At 44.1% G+C, this 17,745-nt stretch overlaps 1 protein-coding gene across 1 annotated transcript in view; it reads right to left on the bottom strand.

Annotated features, from left to right (window-relative positions):
• Positions 1-3,712: 3,712 nt before the first annotated feature.
• PSMF1 (proteasome (prosome, macropain) inhibitor subunit 1 (PI31)) overlaps positions 3,713-17,745 on the bottom strand; it is a 41,623-nt gene continuing 27,590 nt past the window's right edge. The window contains exons 5-7 of the mRNA XM_010841779.1: positions 8,869-8,922; positions 7,511-7,669; positions 3,713-6,982 (exon numbers count right to left, since the gene is read on the bottom strand). Of these exons, the coding sequence (XP_010840081.1) occupies positions 6,931-6,982; positions 7,511-7,669; positions 8,869-8,922 (265 nt within the window). The 3' untranslated portion in view covers positions 3,713-6,930. The remainder of the gene's footprint in view (positions 6,983-7,510; positions 7,670-8,868; positions 8,923-17,745) is intronic.

Raw genomic sequence — 17,745 nt, 5'->3', positions numbered from 1 at the left:
AGTTGGGGCAGCACTAAACTTGGACAGGCCCATGTCCTATTTAAGTCATGGAATCTCATAGGTCAGCGGGATCTTTGAGGATCCTTGGAGGATCAAGTCCACCTTTATCCCCATTTTACTACTGGGGAAAACCAAGGGGAGAGGTGGGACTTACCCAGGGGCCCCATGGCTCAGGCCCCCTCTCTTCTTACAGTTCTCATGTGAATTTATATCAGACATCAAGAAGCCTAGAGGATGAAGCTGTGCTCCTGTGGTTCTAATCTGGAGGGTGGGCGGGCAGGGCTCCATCTTGTAGGCAGAATACCTAGGTTCATCCTTCCTGGGATGCCTGTCTATCCCAGAGGAGGGCCATCCTGGACTGGGGAGCAGTCGACATTGGCCTACCCTCGCCCAAAGGCTTCGTCTGGCAGCTGCGCCTAGGTGGGCGCTGACCAGGGTGCTGAAGCTGCATGGCCCCTTCCTCTTACAGCCTGGCTGAGGGGAGAAAAGGAAGAGGGAGGGACAATTTTGGGGGGTCATATTTTTGTCACTCAAAACTGTTGGGGGTAATGTCTGATACACAAGTTTGGGGCTAGGATTTATTTGTAGTCTTTGTGGCAAAGTGGGAGTCACTCAACTGCTCTGGGTATGCTTTTTCATCTGTCCAATGGGGAAAATAGCTCCCAAACTACCAAAGTCAGAAGGCCAGGGTGAGCATCATTTGGGGTCATATGACAGAGCCCTGCATGGAGCCTAAGGCCATGTCTAGGCCAATGAAGCCTCTCAAGAGGTTACCCTGACAGGCTTTGGGGCCTGTTCTTCCTCTGTGGGATAGGGATTGGGCTGGGTGCTTTCAGATGCTCCCAACCTGGGTGCTTGGGTGCTGTGGCTGTAGGTGGAAGTGCTCAGAGACATGAGATACACTTTGCAATAGGACTGACTTCGGAGTCTTGGGCCATCTTGGGAATTATGCAGCATTGTTCCTTTCTCGTTTCAGTCCTGACTTGTTTTCCGGCTTCAGGAATAGATTTTGCCCATGCTCCTCCTCTGGACAAGATGTGGGGTCTAGGTATAGCAGTTTTACTAAAAAGAGCACCAGTTTTAGAACCAGGCTGTCTCGGGTCCTCATCACAGCTCTGCCACCCCTGAAGGAACAAACCCAGCACCACTTCAACTAAGCTGCTACCAGTGTTTACCTTGGGAATAGCTAGGTGTACTACATGAGACTAGGAGGAGTTTGGCACACTGAGGGCATCAGATAGTTATTCTCGTCATTGAACAGCAGCCCAAGGTTTCCTTCCTCTTGTTCATGAAGTGAAATTCATTCAGTCATGTCTGACTCTGCAACGCCATGGACTGTATAGCCCACCAGGCTCCTCTGTCCTTGGAATTTTCCAGGCCAGAATACTGGAGTGGGTAGCCGCTCCCGTCTCCAGGGGATCTTCCCAACCCAGGAATCGAATCCAGGTCACTTGCATTGCAGGCAGATTCTTTACCATCTGAGCCACCAGGGAACCCCTCTTGTCCACGAACTCCCAGTCTTATCTACCCATATGGCTTCAGTAATGATAGCTGATACCCACAGAGCTCCTGCTATCTGTTTGTAAGACACATTATTTGGTTGGGTCCTGTAACAATCCTGAAGGTAGATATGATGCTCATTTTGCAGATAAAGTCACACACCAGCAAAGGGAGGGCTGGGAGTCATAACTACTCCTGCTTAATTCTAAGAACCCTGCTTGCCTTCTTGAGCAAATTACTGAAACTTTCCAAACCCTCTTTTTCTGGCCTGGAAAAAATGGGGATAGTATTTCCTTATATTAGATATGACATATGCTATTTTACAAGGGTACACCCGTATTTAAAAACATATGAAACAAACACATTTTGAGTGATAGGGGAGAAAGGAAGGGAGAGGTTACAGGGGATAACACAGAAAGCAGTTAAAACAAGGAGGTTCTTGTATTAATCGTAGTATGTCATCAACCAAGACTGCCGATTCTTTTCACCTGCTATCCAGGTAAAGGGAGAAGATATAAGGTTTGTACACCAGAGAGTTTCAGACTTTAAAGTGCACACAAACCACTTGGACAACTTGATAAAGTGCAGATCCTCATTTAATAGGCCTGGGTGGGGCCCGAGACTCCACATTTCTAACAAGTTTCTAGGTGAATCTGCCGGTTTGAGTAGCAAGGATGTGTATAGCCTTCCCTTCCCCTCTCAGGAATTCTCAAACTGGTCTGTCAGATAAATCACCTGAGGAACTTACAAAAAATGGACTTAAGGGCCCTTCCCTAGTGATCTGGATCCAGGTCTGGGTTGGGGCCCAAGATGTACTGTGTCCTTCAAGCAAGCATTTCAGGAGAGACTGGGAGGCTTGGGCAAGCTGGAGAAGCCTGGCTGTGGTGCTCATCTCTATCAAGGCCCATTCTATAAGGATGTTAATACACAGGAGACTGGCTTGTCAGACCTCTGTCCCAAACGTGCCTTCCTGGGACAGGCAGGAAAAGGGAAAAAGACCATTTCCCAGGCTCCTTTGTAGCTATGGTTTAAGAGTTGATGTAGGTTCCAACTATCAGATGCATGCAACCAAGCCTTGCACTTGGAACTGAGGTGAGAGGAAGTGGGGGAGGGGGTCAAGGTGGCAGCACAAGGGGCATTTACTTTCTGGCACAGATCCAGGCAGTTGCTGTGTGGCTCTGGAGTTTCCTGATCCCCAGATCAGACAATGATGATGTGATCTTGCTGCTGCCTGCATCCAAATCTTCTTGTTTCAAAAAGCTAAAGTAGTTTCTGTTTCCTACAGCCCACCCTGTCTCTCCTCTTTCAGAACCGTGTCACACAACACTCACCTTATGTGGCTAGTATGGAACCTGGCCATTCCCACGGTCATCCAACGTCCGAGGCTGGGCCTTCCACCTCGTACCTGCCACCTAGCCCTGCCACTAGTGGGCAAACCTCATGTTCAAACCCATGTCACTGCTCTCTGCACCCTAGTATCCTTGGTCACCTGGGTCTTGCCACTCCTCTACAGCCACCATCCTCACTGCCTGCCACTCCTACTTGTGACCTACCCTCTGGGTGAGGCTCAGGGCTCGGCACAGCTGGAGACTTGGGGTATCCCAAGGACAAACAGGGGCTGGGGGCTTGGATGCCTGCCTTTGAATCTCTCTTTTGGTGCAAAAAGTCAACAATGGGCCTTAAGAATATAAGTTTTATATCAGACAAAGCTGAGGATATTTATGTGAGGGATCTTTCATCTCCTTGGTGGTGGGACCTGTCTCATTGGAACTGCCCAAAGCAGACAAGAGCACAAGGTGACAGACAGGAACTGCTCCACAGACTCTAAGTTTTCTTCTATGAAGAGGCAAGGATCAGTAATAGAATGTCATTAATGAGCAGAAAAGGAAGCTATGAAGGAATTTGGATTTCAAAGAATGAGGTTGTTACAGGGCTTGCTACCTGATTTCTAACTGCATGCCAACAGGTACTAGCCATCCATCACAGGAATAAAAAATCTGTTTTGAACATAATACCTGCTTGAGTCAGGGTCTTGAGACCAGTGACTTCACCATGGAGGCTGACAGCTCATGATGAGCAGATAAATGCAATGCAATGAAAAACACAGCCAGCTCTAAGAATCAGGAAGGACACAAGGCAAGGAAGAAGAGTTGGGGATGAGGAGACTGCCAGAGATGGTACACGTAGTCTATGTCACTTCAAAAGACAAAGATTGAGAACTAGATGTTTATTTTACTTGTAAGCCACTGGGTCAATACAAATATTTCAAAACAAGCAAAAGTGGTTACCATGAATCTCACCAGACCTGGAAAGGTCATGGTAACTTCCCTATAGACAGGACCTTTCTCCTAAATCACATCCAGCCCTGAAACGTCCCCAAAATTCAAACTTCAACTCCTTTGCGTCTCACCAGTCAGTAATCCCAAGGTGGCTATTACCAAAGCCACAGTCTGCGATCTCTGTCTTGTTTGACCTCGGTCAGAATTCCGTTTTTGTTTTTTTAAAATAGAGGACAAAACCACAAGGAGCTACCACTTCACACCCACTAGGATATCTATACACAAGACTAACAGGTGAGGAGATGGGCGGAACCAGGCCCCTCATACTCTGCTAATGGGAATGTCAATGGCACGGTCACTTTGGGAAACAGTCTGGCAGTTCCTCAAAAATTAAACACAGAGTTACCATATGATCCCACAATTCCACTCCAAGAGAACGGAAAACATATGACCAAACAAAAACCTGTACATAAATGTTCATAGCAGCCTTATTTTAGTTGGAACAACCTGTCCATCAACTAATAAATGGATAGAGAAAATGTGGAATATTATTCAGCCATTAAAAGAAATGAATTACTGATACACGCTACAGCATGGATGGACCCTGCAAACGTTAACTGAAAGGAACCAAACATGAAAGACCGCATATTGTGTTATTCCACGTGTAAGAACTGTCCAGAATAGGCATATCTTTAGAGACAGAAAACAGACGAGTGGTCACTTGGGGCTGGGAGAAGGGAATGGAGAGTGACTGTTAATGGGTATGAGGTTTCTTTTTTGGATGATGAAATGTGCAGAACTCAGATATGGTGATGGGTGCACAACACTGTGAATGTACTAAAAACACTGAATTGTACACTTTAAAAAACATGAACTTTATGCGTATGTGAACTGTATCTCAATAAAGCTGTTATTTTTAAAAAGGAAGAACAGGCTATTAAGTGCTGGTATTTATTGTTAAGGCTCTAACACTTCTAGGTTCCACAAAACGTACCTGAATCACTCCCTCTGGCTGCTCGGTGATTACTCATGGCTGGAAGGAGGAAGTGGCTGAGATACACAACATGTACTGACAGGCTGACTTGGAAGTTCCTGAAGGTCCCATTCACCTCCCCACACATAACTTAAGGCACAGTCTGCGTTCCTCAGTCCTTGATGCAAGGAGACCCACTCAAAAAATGACTGATTCTGCAGATGAATCACTGAAGTTTCTGTTTTCAGAAAACAGTATTATGCTTATGACTATCCTTTCCACTTTCACTATTAGAAAATCTAAGTGGTGAATTTATTGTTTCAATCTTGTCCTTCCCCTGAATCAGGGTCCTAAAAGTTATTTACTTCCCCTGCTTGTCTGATGTTCCTTTAAATGCTTCTTTTTATAATAAAGGATGCTTTTATGAGCAAATTGCCTCAAGTTCTTTGTAGAAGGTATGATCTAGCTTCCAAACACAACATCTCACCCATTTGCTGGCTCTTGGGGAAGATGGCCATTGATGACTGCATTTGCAGTTCTGCCTAACCTCTGGGTCTTTTTCCAGAGCAGAGCTGTTCTAAAAGCTTTACACTGGTCCTTCACTAAATCAGTGCTTGAAATGCGGCCTGCCAGAAACGCCCAGGAAGCCCTAGCCTCCCCACCTATACCCAGGTGGCATCTTGGATTGACCCTGGGCATATATGCCTTGTCTAGTTTACTTGTAACCCACTCTTGGGCACAGCAGACAGGCACTTCCAGGCTATATAGCACATTAGCAGATGCCTTAGGAAGGCTCTGGTAGCCCTCTGCCCACAGACAAATACTATCTCCTAATTTAGAGAAAGGAGTCCAAGGAGCTGAAAAAGGCACCACCCATGGCTGAAATGCTAGCGGTGGAGTGAAAGTGACTAGTGCCTTCATCTCTTGCCTCGGAGTCTGGTGCTCTAGGGTGTTTTCTCTACTCCAGCACAGGGGTTCATCACTGAACACATCTGTCAGGCCTTGGGCTGAAAAGGATCTGGAGAACACCAAAGGTCAGGTGGGCCTGGATACAGGGCACAGACTTTCAGAGGCTGGGGCTCCCTGGGGGTGGAATGCCTTCCTGGGTTGTTTCCTGTATCACCAACTCCTCCATTCACCCTTGTCACACACTGGCTTCTAGAGGCCAGGCTCCCTGCTTGTCCCTATGTCCAGCACTGTGCTGCTATGCTCATGTCGGGGCCTCACGGTGGGTAGAGGCACAGAGTTGCAGACTCTGTAGGTAATCACCACACAAAGCCTTGTACCTTCATTCTTTACCTTTTGCCTCAGTTACTAGGGATCATCATGCATAGAAGCCGACACCAGGATGTTTTAGAGCCAAGAAAGGCACCTCGGATTTCGCAGGTGGGCACAGTGGCCCTGGAAGGGGAAGGGACTTGCATAGGGTCACTCAGTTAAGTTAGTGGCAAAAAAGAGATTAGCCTTCAGGTCTGCTCTGTTTATTCCTCTGTTTGAAGGCGGCCATTGCCCAGGCACAGACAGACCCAGAGGACAGGCTCAGACAAGCAGAACTGGAACGTCTTGCCCTTTGCAGAGAGATGCAGTCATTCTGCAATGCGCCTGGCCTTGTGGAAGTCATCCCTGTGGCCTATGGGGGTTCCAGTCACTCATTTTCATCCACGCAGCCAGACCATCTTAGTGGTATCAGGAGTGAGAGCAATTCATGAAAGGAAGATGCCTAAGAGAGTCCTTTAGCCCCTCAAAGATCCAAACTCTCAAGTCTCATACATGGAAGGAGCTGTGCAGTAAAGAAGAGTGGGAGACCGGCAACATGATTTTTGTATTGACATTTGGTTCTTAATAATAACATCCAAAATGGGTTCTGTTCTTATAGCGATGCAGCTAGAACTGCATCGGGTCAAGGGCATATGTTGCCGGAGTCTCCCCTGGGAAGTGGAGAGGAGCTGGTGGTGAGACACACACTGATTTCTCTTTGGGACCTATATGCAGCCAGGTGGAGAACTGCAGCAGGTGCCCTGGCTCTGGTAGGGGGTGGGGAGGCAATCCCAGCCGGCCTGCAAACACATGGACAGAGTCCTTTGCCCCCAGCCTGCAAGAAAACGGGTGCTGAAGGGGCCTGCGGTGGCAGCTCCAGGACAGTGGAGGGAAGGCTGGGATGTTACATTCTTGAGGCCTTCACAGGTACATGTCATCATAGCCCGGCGGGGGCAGATGGTCTGGGTTAGGTCTGGAATGGAAAGAGGGGCTGGTGAGTTGGGGTGATGAAGAGTCAGGGGCACACAGGTAGACAGGGTCCTGAATGGAGGGAGCCTGCCTCCAGAATGATGTGGTGGTTTGCGGAGTTAAAGACCATGTGCTCTAGAGTTGGTCTGAATTCTGATTTTCCCACGTTGGACAAGTTCCTTCATCACTTAGGGCCTTGATTTCTGTCTTTGTGAAATATCTATCCACAAGTGCTGACCTAAGAATCCACTGAGTTCCTGGCACATACAAGAAGTCCAGTAAATGTGAGTAGCAACCCCTCCTCTGAGTCCTCCTGGAGGGAAGCTGGGGAAGGGAGCCACTGAGGAATGGGAAGCTCATGGAAGGCTTCAGGGAGCACCAGGCAGGGGCCTGGAGGAGGCTCCACTCTCTTGGCAGCAAGGCCCGGGACTACTGGCAATTCTGCGCTTGGTGTCAGATGCCTTTATCCCTGCAATGCTGAGCTGAGCCGCTATCGGGTCCTCCCTCTCAGCATCCCCGAGTGAATACCTACCCAGATGGGCTGGTCCCAATGGGTCCAAAGGGGTCAAAGCGTGCTCCTGGGGGCACAGCGCCTGGAGGAAGCCGGTTTGGGAGTCCTGATGACGGGTCAATAAGTGCTCTTGGGAAGCCGGATCTCAGGGGATCCACAATCATGCCACCTCTCCGACACCTGAGACAAGAAGGAATAATGGGTAAGCAGGTGTGGCAAGCAGATGTTGGAGAAGAAGGTGATGAGAATGTAGGTAAAAGTGAATTGGCCACCAACTCTGGATGGCTCAAGCAGACATGCGTGGATGGTTGCCTGAGTGCCAGCAGAAAGTGGGCAAGAGCAAGAACATAAAAAAGCACACCTTTTCTGGCCATCATGGCCTGCACTTTCAGCTCTACAAGCTCCAGGACCCCACAACACTGAGATCCCTGCCATGTCCTGCAGCCAAGGAGGGGGACACGATTTGATCAAGAACATGTGCCAGAACTTGTCAAGGTGAATGCAGAACCAAAACAAGGCTCTTCCAGGCACAGCTTTAGGTCTAAGGGCTAATGAATTGAGACAATTTATAATACTAGCTTTTTTTTTTTTTTTTTTTTTTTTGGTTTCCTTGAAGGGTCTCTGGGCATTCTATGACTTGATTGTCCAAGTCTGACTCTTGATAGTACCCATTCCTCATGGAGTTCTAAGGATCTGACCTAATGGCTCAAATGAGGATGAATAAGAAGGTGATGTTACCCCAAACTTTGAGGTCAAAGTTTGTTCAAGCTTAACTTCAGCTCAAGCAAAAGTATTAAGTTAAAAACTTAAGTTAAGCTTAATTGTTCAAGCTTAACTTCAGACTTACTTTCCCCACTGTCTAAAAATGAAACACTCAAGTTGGGGACATGCTTTGCAGCAGAGCTTAAAATCTAGAAGCACTGAGCCTTTGCATAGCTGAGGCTCTAACTCTGTTGGGGACTTCACAAGAACTACCCTAGAGTCTAAAAGGGATGAGTGACCCTCCCTTATCAAGTAAGGTCATGACCTCTGAAGAGCCCTCAACTGACTTCAGGTCTGTAACCCACTTGTGTGTTTTTCAGTCTTCACCTGATAGACCCCCCTGGGGGTATCGTTCCACCAGGGCAAGTGGGGCCAGAAAACAACAGTGGAACTGCCCTCTGGGCTTGCTCAGTTGCTCCCCAACATTCAGAGCCCTCTTGCACTGCTCCAGGCATGGCAGAGCAGAACAGTGGCAGTGCTTCCTCAGCCACTCGGCAACAAATGCCTCCTTCACCCCAAAGGAAGACTGACGAAAAGTTCTAAAATTAGAAGATGAGCTGGGGCTGAAAGGCCACGAGACCAAGTCATGTTGCTGCCAGCTCCCCAGCAGTACTCACCCAAAGGGGTCTAGGTCCTCTCCCCCGACAGCAAACGGGCCCAGGGGATCACACCTGAAACAAACAAGGGACAATTACTCAAAGTCCCAGAGCAGCTTGGCGCCTGGGCTCCCAGAGGTCCAAAGCTGACGCCTGTGGAGACACACACGTACTCCCAGGCATGGAGGTGGGGGAGTCCCTGCCTAAGACCAGAACACAAGGGGTACTTCAACATGGTCCTTGGCACAGACTAACACTGAAAACACTACACAGCACAGTAACATGAAAAGAGCTGGACACAAGGCTAGAAACATGGAGGATTCCTAATAATGTAGAAAGATAAAAATATAAACAGTGGGAACACATACATTTTATTGTATTCAAACCTTTCTCAGGTTCCTAAAGTCTGTACAAAGAATTAAGAACATTTAGGCCAGAAAAATACTATTCTAAAATCCCAAACCAAAAGCTCAAATTTAAAAGCTTCCAAGGGTGGAGTGAGATGGGTGCTCATATATAGCTAGAACTCTGTTTCTCAACCTTTTTCTCATTATGGCCTCTGCATGAAATGATAAAAGCAGATACTGTATATCAGTTTATGCACTGGAAACCACTGGATAGCCACAAAATTTCTAAGGTTTTTTTCACCCCCCAGGAAGAACCAATTTTTGCCCACACTGAGACTGCAGGAGCCAGAAGCATAAATCAGTGCATGCTTTGTGGAAACTAAGTTTATACTCATACATACACACACACACACAATGTAACTGACTCTCAAAAGCCTTTTGTAGCTTTACATTTCATGGTCTGATAATTTTATGCCTAGGTATCCATCATAAGGGCTTCCATGTGGCTCAATGGTCAAGAATCTGCTGCCAATGTACGAGGATGGGGAAGATCCCCTGGAGAAGGAAATGGCAACCCACTCCAGTATTCTTGTCTGGGAAATCCAAGGACAGAGGAGCCTGGTGGGCTACAGGCCATGGAGTCACGAAAGAGTCACACATGACTTAGTGACTAAACAACAACAAATCCTCTTACAGAAATTCAAATATCATCATAAAGACTTTAACCAAGGGAAGTGGATTGGTCACAAATGGGGACCAGTTAGGTAGATCATGCAGCCATGGAAACAAATGTTCTGAGAATGTTTAAAAATGATGTGGAAAAATGTTTATGTTCTAGTGTTAACGGTAGAGAAAAGGGGATTATCAATAGCCTGGGAAAAATGTGTGTGTGTATAAATAAAACTAGAAAGAAGTATAACTGAAAATAAAAACAGTGACAGTTATACCTGGGTGACATTTCCTCTTTATACTTCCCTACTTTTTCTATAAAGGATCTGGCTATGGATATAATGAAACAAAAAAGATCTGGTATTTGAAAAAGTGTGCTTTGGAATCTACCTGGAGCCCTGGCAAGCAATACAAACCTGACAGTTCTGGGGTATGGCAGACCTCAGAAAAGCTTTGTAAATAGCAGGTAATTGAAGCTTCTAGTAAGAAGCCATTAATTAAAGAGCTGGGAAAAAATCCAAAAGTAGGTGCTTCTCCAGTCAGTTCTACCAATGAGCTGGAAAAGACATTGTGATTAGGCGGACATGGTTTCCAAGGGAAGCAATTTTTCCTCATCGAGGTTATTGTTTCCAAGCCATGGTTCATGGAGCTGGCAGTCAAACTTTCTGGTGGCCTCCCAATAACCTGCCTCACTGGACAGACCAGGTGGTGCAGAGGGCAGGAAGCATTTTATCTATCTCCACAAACTGCCCCCTTACAGAGCAGCAAACAGAACCAACTATAACAATGACTTGGAGAAATGAGCCTTGATGCCTCCTGAAACATGGAGCCATCTCTATTTATCTCTCCGAGATCACAGAATGTGAGGAGAGAAGAAATAAAGAACAATAGAGGAAAGAAAGGCAGTTGCCAGGCCCACCCCAACAATTTGGGTACTTCAAATGGTCATGGCATATCCCTTAGGTTCATACTCAACATAGTCTAACTGCAACACACGCACCCTTCTGTGAGCTCCTCATATACACACCCAGAACCTATTATAAAATAGGTTCAGTCTTTAATGTGCTGAATGAGGGTCTCAGGATTTTTTTTTTTTTTAAGGTAATTTTTGTACAGTGTCTAGAATCAAGTCCCTAAAACTTCATCAGGTAATCAACTGAAGGAGAGTGTGAGCATGCTAAGTCACCTCGGTCACATTCGACTCTTTGCAACCTATGGGCTATAGCCTGCCAGGCTCCTCTGTCCATGGGATTCTCCAGGCAGGAATACTGGAGTGGGCTGCATGCCCTCTTCTACAGAATCTTCCTGACTCAGGTCTAAACCCACATCTCTTACGTCTTTTGCACTGGCAGGCAGGTTCTTAAAGCTGAGCCACCTGGGAAGCCCCTGAAGGAGAATGCTGGTACATTAAATGCTATAGGCACATCTGTCTGGCTGGGCCCACTGGACTGTCTAATGGGATTTGGGGGTGATCCTGACCACACATAATTTCCTCATTCTCTCCTCTGCTCTTAGATAAAAACAACTTGGCTCTCTTCGGCACACAAATCCTGCTGATGCCATTCTTCTGGCTGAGGTGGTCTGGTGAACAGAAAAAACCTCGGGATCCTAGGTGGGGGGCTGCCTGGCTGGTTGGCAGGCATCTGTCACAAAATCTTTGAACCTCAGTCTTTAAAAATGTAAAATCTAAACAGTAACAGTCACAGGGTCTGCTGTGACGGTGAAACGTCGTATTGGACATGAACAGATTTGTTGACAGGAAAAGCCTGGAAGAATGGAATAACAGCAGCTGCTGATATTTACTGACAGCTTGCTTTGTGTCAGGCACCATGCTAAATTTAGTTTTTAAGATTTAATTTTGTGAATAGGTAATGCCTTCACCAGTTTCAAAATTCAAGACAATACACAGATTGAATTCAAAATTCAAAGGCTACATAGATCCATAATCTTGTGCTGAATGTGTTTTAGAATTCAGAATTTTTCATATTTTAGAAATAGGAGTGTACCAAACATATTACTATGTAGCACCCTGTAAACAAAACCCTAAAATTTCTGCAAAATGAATGAGAATTCACATAAAATGAATATGTAAGGAACTTCATGCCACTTCAGGTCACGTTTTGCTACCAAAAAAGGTTTGGTGTCAATCTTATGAAAAAAACAAAACACACTTTTTTTCAGTGCTCTTTTGATTTCAGAGCTGTAGATAAAAGACTCTGGACCTGTACAAGTAAAAAAAAAAAAAAATCTCCCTCTTAGCCCTGTCCTCTAGCCTACCAGGTCTTCCCATAGACAACTACTAACATCAGCTTCTTGTATGTCCTTCCAAAGATACTTTGCATATATGAGCAAATATGCATCTCCTCTACTTTTTAAACAGATGGATGTGCAGAGTTCTTTATATCATTACGTTATTTCATCTTTGTAACAGCCCTCTGAGGCCATATACTTATTTTACAAATGAGGAAACTGAGGCTCAAAGAAGCAAGTGTTCTTACACAAGCCACATAGGTATAAGCAGCCAAGAATGAATTTACACCAGGTTTGCCCAACTTCAAAAGCCATGTTCCTTTAATTGGTATGTTGAGACCATTTACATTTAATGTGATATGTTTAGATTTAGGTCTGCCATTTTACTATTGCTTTTCCAATTGTTCTCTTTTTTTCTTCTGTTTTCTCTCTTCATAATTCAACAGAAGGGGTAAAGAGTGGAAACAGTGACAGATTTTATTTTCTTGGGCTCCAAAATCACTGTGGATGGTGACTGCAGTCATGAAATTAAAAGACACTTGCTCCTGGGAAGGAAAGTGTATTTTTAGACAGTGTATTAAAAAGCAGAGACAATACCTTACTTACAAAGATCCATAGAGTTAAAATTATGGTTTTTCCATTAGTCATGAACAGATGTGAGAGTTGGACCATAAAGGCTAAGCACCAAAGAATTTATGCTTGTGAATTGTGGTGTCGGAGAAGACTCTTAAGAATCCCTTGGACTGCAAGGAGATCAAAACAGTCAATCCTAAAGGAAATCAACCCTGAATATTCACTGGAAAGACGGATACTCAAGTTGAAGCTCCAATACTTTGGCTATCTGATGGGAAGAACCGACTCTTTGGAAGAAACTCTGATGCTGGCAAAGATTGAAGACGGGGATGACAGAGGATGAAATGGTTGGATGGCATCACTGACTCAATGCACAAGAGTTTGAGCAAACCCCAGGAAATAGTCGAGGACATAGGAGCCTGGTGTGGTACAGTCCACGGGGTTGCAAAGAGTTGGACACAACTTAGCGACTGAACAACAACAACAAATTAAACATATTCTAATTCTCTTGAACTAGAGAACAGCCTATTATAGTTATCTAAATATTTACCATTTTTATTGCTCTTCCTTTATTCTTGATGTTCCAAGTTTCTATTTGATTTCTCTTCCCTTCTGTCTGAAGAACTTTCATTAGCAATTTCTTCTGAGAAAATCTGTTGACTATGAATTCTCTTAGTATTCTTTATACTAAGAATATCTTAAAATCCTTCAGAAGTAAGATGATGTATTTGTTGGATATAGAATTCTGGTTCTGACAATTCTTTTTTTCTCCATATTTTAAGAATAATGATCAACTTACTTCTGGTTTTCTGATGAGAAATCCACAATCATTCAAATTCTTATTCCACTATAAGCAACACATGTTTCTCTCTAGTTGCTTTCATGACTTTTTTTCATTTTTAGCAATGTGATTATGTATGAGCATGGACTTCTTTGGGTTTATCCTGTTTAAGATTTGCTGAGCTTTTAAAATCTGTAAGTTTCTGTCTTTTGCCAAATCTGGAAAGTTTTTAGCCATTATTTTCTTCAACTAATTTTTCTGTCCTACACTCTTTCTCTTCTCCTTTTAAGACTCTCATGGTCCCAGTGTTAGATCTTTTATAATTGTCCCAGGTTCCTGGGACAAAAATATTTTTTCTCTCTGTTGTTCAGATAGAATAATTTCTATTGATCTATTTCAAGTACTTAATATTTCCTCTGTTTTCTCTATTCTGCTATGGATTCATCCAGTGAAGTTATTTTGATTATTGTATTTTTCATTTCTAAAATTCCCATTTGGTTATTCTTTGTATCTTGTTTCCGAGCTGAGATCTTTTATCATTCCATTTGTTTCAAGACTATTTGCCCTTACTTCTCTGAGCATTTTTCTAACAGCTGCTTTATCTGTCAGCTAATTATTCCAACATTTGTGTCATCTTGGAATACTTGATTCTTTGCAGTCCCAAAAATTTTTAATATTTTGTTATGAGGTTTCAGGAGAATCCTGATATTGTTGTCTTAGCAGACAACCAACCCAGCTGGGTTTGCGATTCAAGCTCAGGTTTCAATGTCAGTTCTGTTTGCAAAGCCTTTGTAGCGCTATCTAGTTCTGTACCACATATGTGCTATCCAGTGGTCAGTCTGAGACCTGGCAGTGGGCGATACTACAGTTCTGTTCCCAAAGTTTTTGGTGTGCTATTTAGAATCACATCCACTTATGTACATTGTGCAGATAAGGCCTGGAGTCCACAAACTTTACAGAGTTGCTTTCTGCACTCCTTTCTATGATCTATCACCTTGGTGGAGAAGGAAATGGCAACCCACTCCAATATTCTTGCTTGGAGAATTCCATGGACAGAGGAGTCCATGGGGTCACAAAGAGTCGGACACGAATGAGCAACTAACGTATCTCCTTGGTACCTTCTGGGTCCTGGGGGCTTTTCCTTTTGGTCCTCTGGCCAGAAAGCTGGGGCACTGCTTACCTTGCTCTGCCATGTACCTCCCCTGACAGTGCCTACGTCCACATGCTGTATCAAGTGGAGGGAGAACAATAAAAGCAGCAGTGGTTCACTTCATACTCTTGAAACAAGTCTTCTTGGAAAGGAAGAGTCTTTTCCCTCAGTTTTAAGTGTTTTTGGACTGTCGCATGTTGGGAATTTTCGGAGAAAAGGAAGAAAATACATAGGAGATTTTCTTCCCACCCTCTCTAAGCACTAGACCCCATCCTCAGTACTTTAGCCAGAATGGAGGACTCTCCTGGAGTGCTCTCTTTCCATACCAAGATCTAATTCTTCGTTTTGGGCTTCCTTGAGTTCATACCAGAGGCCAGTTTATTGATATTTCAGCCTTTGGTCTTCTCTCCCAATGTACCTGCTATTTTTCAGCATCCTCAAATAACTGCTCCATGCATTCTGTATAGCTGCAATCAATGGGAAAGTCAGGATGGAGTGTGCTTACTCCAGAATCAAAAGTTTCCAAACCCAGGCTTTCAACTGGTACACAATACCAATATGTCTGCTTTAAACACAGCTGCTGGTCTGCACTCATTGGTGACCACCAGGCGTGAACACAAAGCTCTCCATCTGCACATCACACTTCTTTGGGAGTGCCGGCTGTGTTTTCACAGTACTTCCGGCAGTAGTTACCTGAAGATTTCTCGACCCTGACCCCTGATTCAGTTTTAATGGCATTGTTTGAACCACCTAGGCCAGTTCTGTTCAAGTTGTTATGTGCACATGAATCGGGGGGTGAATCTTGCTAAAATGTAGGTTTTAATTCAGAAGATCAGGAATGGGATCTGAGATGCTTCATTTTGTAAAAGCTCCCATGTGACCTGACATTGCTGGTCTGGGGACCTCAAATGGCTAGGCTGCTTCCCAGTGAGGATACAAGTTCAGCTGGGGAATTATGGTGATCTAGGTTTAAGTACTTTGTCCTGCCAAATGTGGAAACTCAGGACTGGGAGATGCTGATAACTGTAGACAAGAATGTGTGTACAAGTAGAGCACCAGCTATGTGTTCTGAGCAAGCAGAGCACAACACTTTTCCCTTTCCTAATTCCAAGGATATCCTATGAGTTCAAAGGTGAATGGGAGATTGAGAATGATTGGAAAATACTGCATTTAGGCTATGTGAACAAAGATTTTTAAAAGAAAAATATGCATATTTCATACTAAAAAATTGTAAGGAAAATGTTACCCATCATCCGACTCTAACACAATGATTATTTTTGCCCTTTCTAGTCTTTTTATGAGCATATTTTTATATGCTTATGTGAAAATTATAAGTACAATTAGATCTGTACTAATTTCCTCCATTTGTGTCCTATATTTCTCATGCTATTTGTCCTTGCTACTAAAATTTTTAATGACCAAATAATATTCACTGAAGTGAAGAAAATCTTTAAAATTCTTCTAATGTAGGTATTGGTATTGCTTCTGGTGAGTGTAATTATAAATAATGCTGTAATTAGTAACTTTCATGTTCATGTTTTTCTCCCATGTTAGAAAAAAGTTAACTGTTATCCTTCGCCCATCCAACCAGTGTATGATAGGAACAGACAATCCATATCTCTGGACAAGAGACAGAAAGCAGTTGTACTCAGGAGGTTCCACTATACCTAATTTAGATGATTTAGAAGGTGAGATCTGGGTCCTTTAAGTAGAAGAGATTTAGACAATATTTTCAGGCTGAGCTGACACAGTAATGGCACAAGAGTCCTCAGAACTCTAGGGAAGGGGAAATGTATTTTGCATTTGGTAAAAATGGCCCCTTCTCTATCTTCCATAACTTCTTAGTCCCCAGAATCTGTGCGTGTGATAAGAAATCACTCCTACATTTATGTTTTATGGCACAGAGGACCTCAGAAATGGGGGATTATCTGGGTGGGCTAATCTAATCATATGGACCTTTAAAAGCAGAGAACTTTCTCTGGCTGGTGGCAGAAGAAAAGGTGGAAGGAAAGCCTTGAAGCATGAGAAGAACCTGACACACTGCTGTTGGCTTTAAATATGGAGGCAGCCATATGAGGAGAAATGCAAGAAGTTTAAGGAGATGAGAGAGAGGTCTCCAGTCAACAGCCAACAAAGAATGGGGTAATAACAAAAACTGAATTTGGGTTCAGTTAAGCTTACAAATGTGATAACGATGATGCCTTTCTAAATAATTTAAAAGAAAAAGGAGACTAACTCCAGCAATGAAAAGGACAGGCAAATGACATCAAAATAGAGGAAGAATGCTAATTAATACCAGTGTTTAGGAAGGCAACTGGGCAATGTGTATCAAAATCTTTAAAAAGAGGCTTAGTCCTTCAGCTCAGTTGAGTTGACTCAGTTGTGTCTGACCCTTTACAACTCCAAGGACTGCAGCATACCAGGCTTCCCTGGCCGTCACCATCTTCTGCAGTTTGCTCAAACTCATGTCCATCTAATTGGTGATGTCATCCAACCATCTCATCCTCTGTCATCCCCTTCTCTTCCTGCCTTCAACCTTTCCCAGCATCAGGGTCTCTTCAAATGAGTCAGCTCTTTCCATCAGGTGGCCAAAGTATTGGAGTTTCAGCTTCATCATCAGTCCTTCCAAAGAACACTCAGGACTGATCTCCTTTAAGATGGACTGGTTGGATCTCCTTACAGTCCAAGGGACTCTCAAGAGTCTTCTCCAACACCACAGTTCAAAAGCATCAATTCTTCAGTGCTCAGCTTTCTTTATAGTCCAACTCTCACATCCATATGTGACTATTGGAAAAACCATAGCTTTGACTAGACGGACCTTTGTTGGCCAAGTGATGTCTCTGCTTTTTAATATGCTGTCTAGGTTGGTCACAGTTTTTCTTCCAAGGAGCAAGTGTCTTTTAATTTCATAGCTGCAGTCACCATTAGCAGTGATTTTTGGAGCTCCAAAAAATAAAGTCTCTCACTGTTTCCATTGTTTCCCCATCTATTTGCCATGAAGTGATGGGATTGCATGCCATGATCTTCGTTTTTTTGAATGTTGAGTTTTAAGCCAACTTTTTCACTCTCCTCTTTCACTTTCATCAAGAGGCTCTTTAGTTCTTCTTTGCTTTCTGCCATAAGGGTGG

The sequence above is a fragment of the Bison bison genome, unplaced genomic scaffold, assembly GCF_000754665.1.
Source record: "Bison bison bison isolate TAMUID 2011002044 unplaced genomic scaffold, Bison_UMD1.0 scf7180017864167, whole genome shotgun sequence".
Classification (NCBI taxonomy): Eukaryota; Metazoa; Chordata; class Mammalia; order Artiodactyla; family Bovidae; genus Bison; species Bison bison.
The sequence above is the reverse complement of the archived record's forward strand: the minus strand, read 5'-3'. Positions and strand labels throughout refer to the sequence as shown.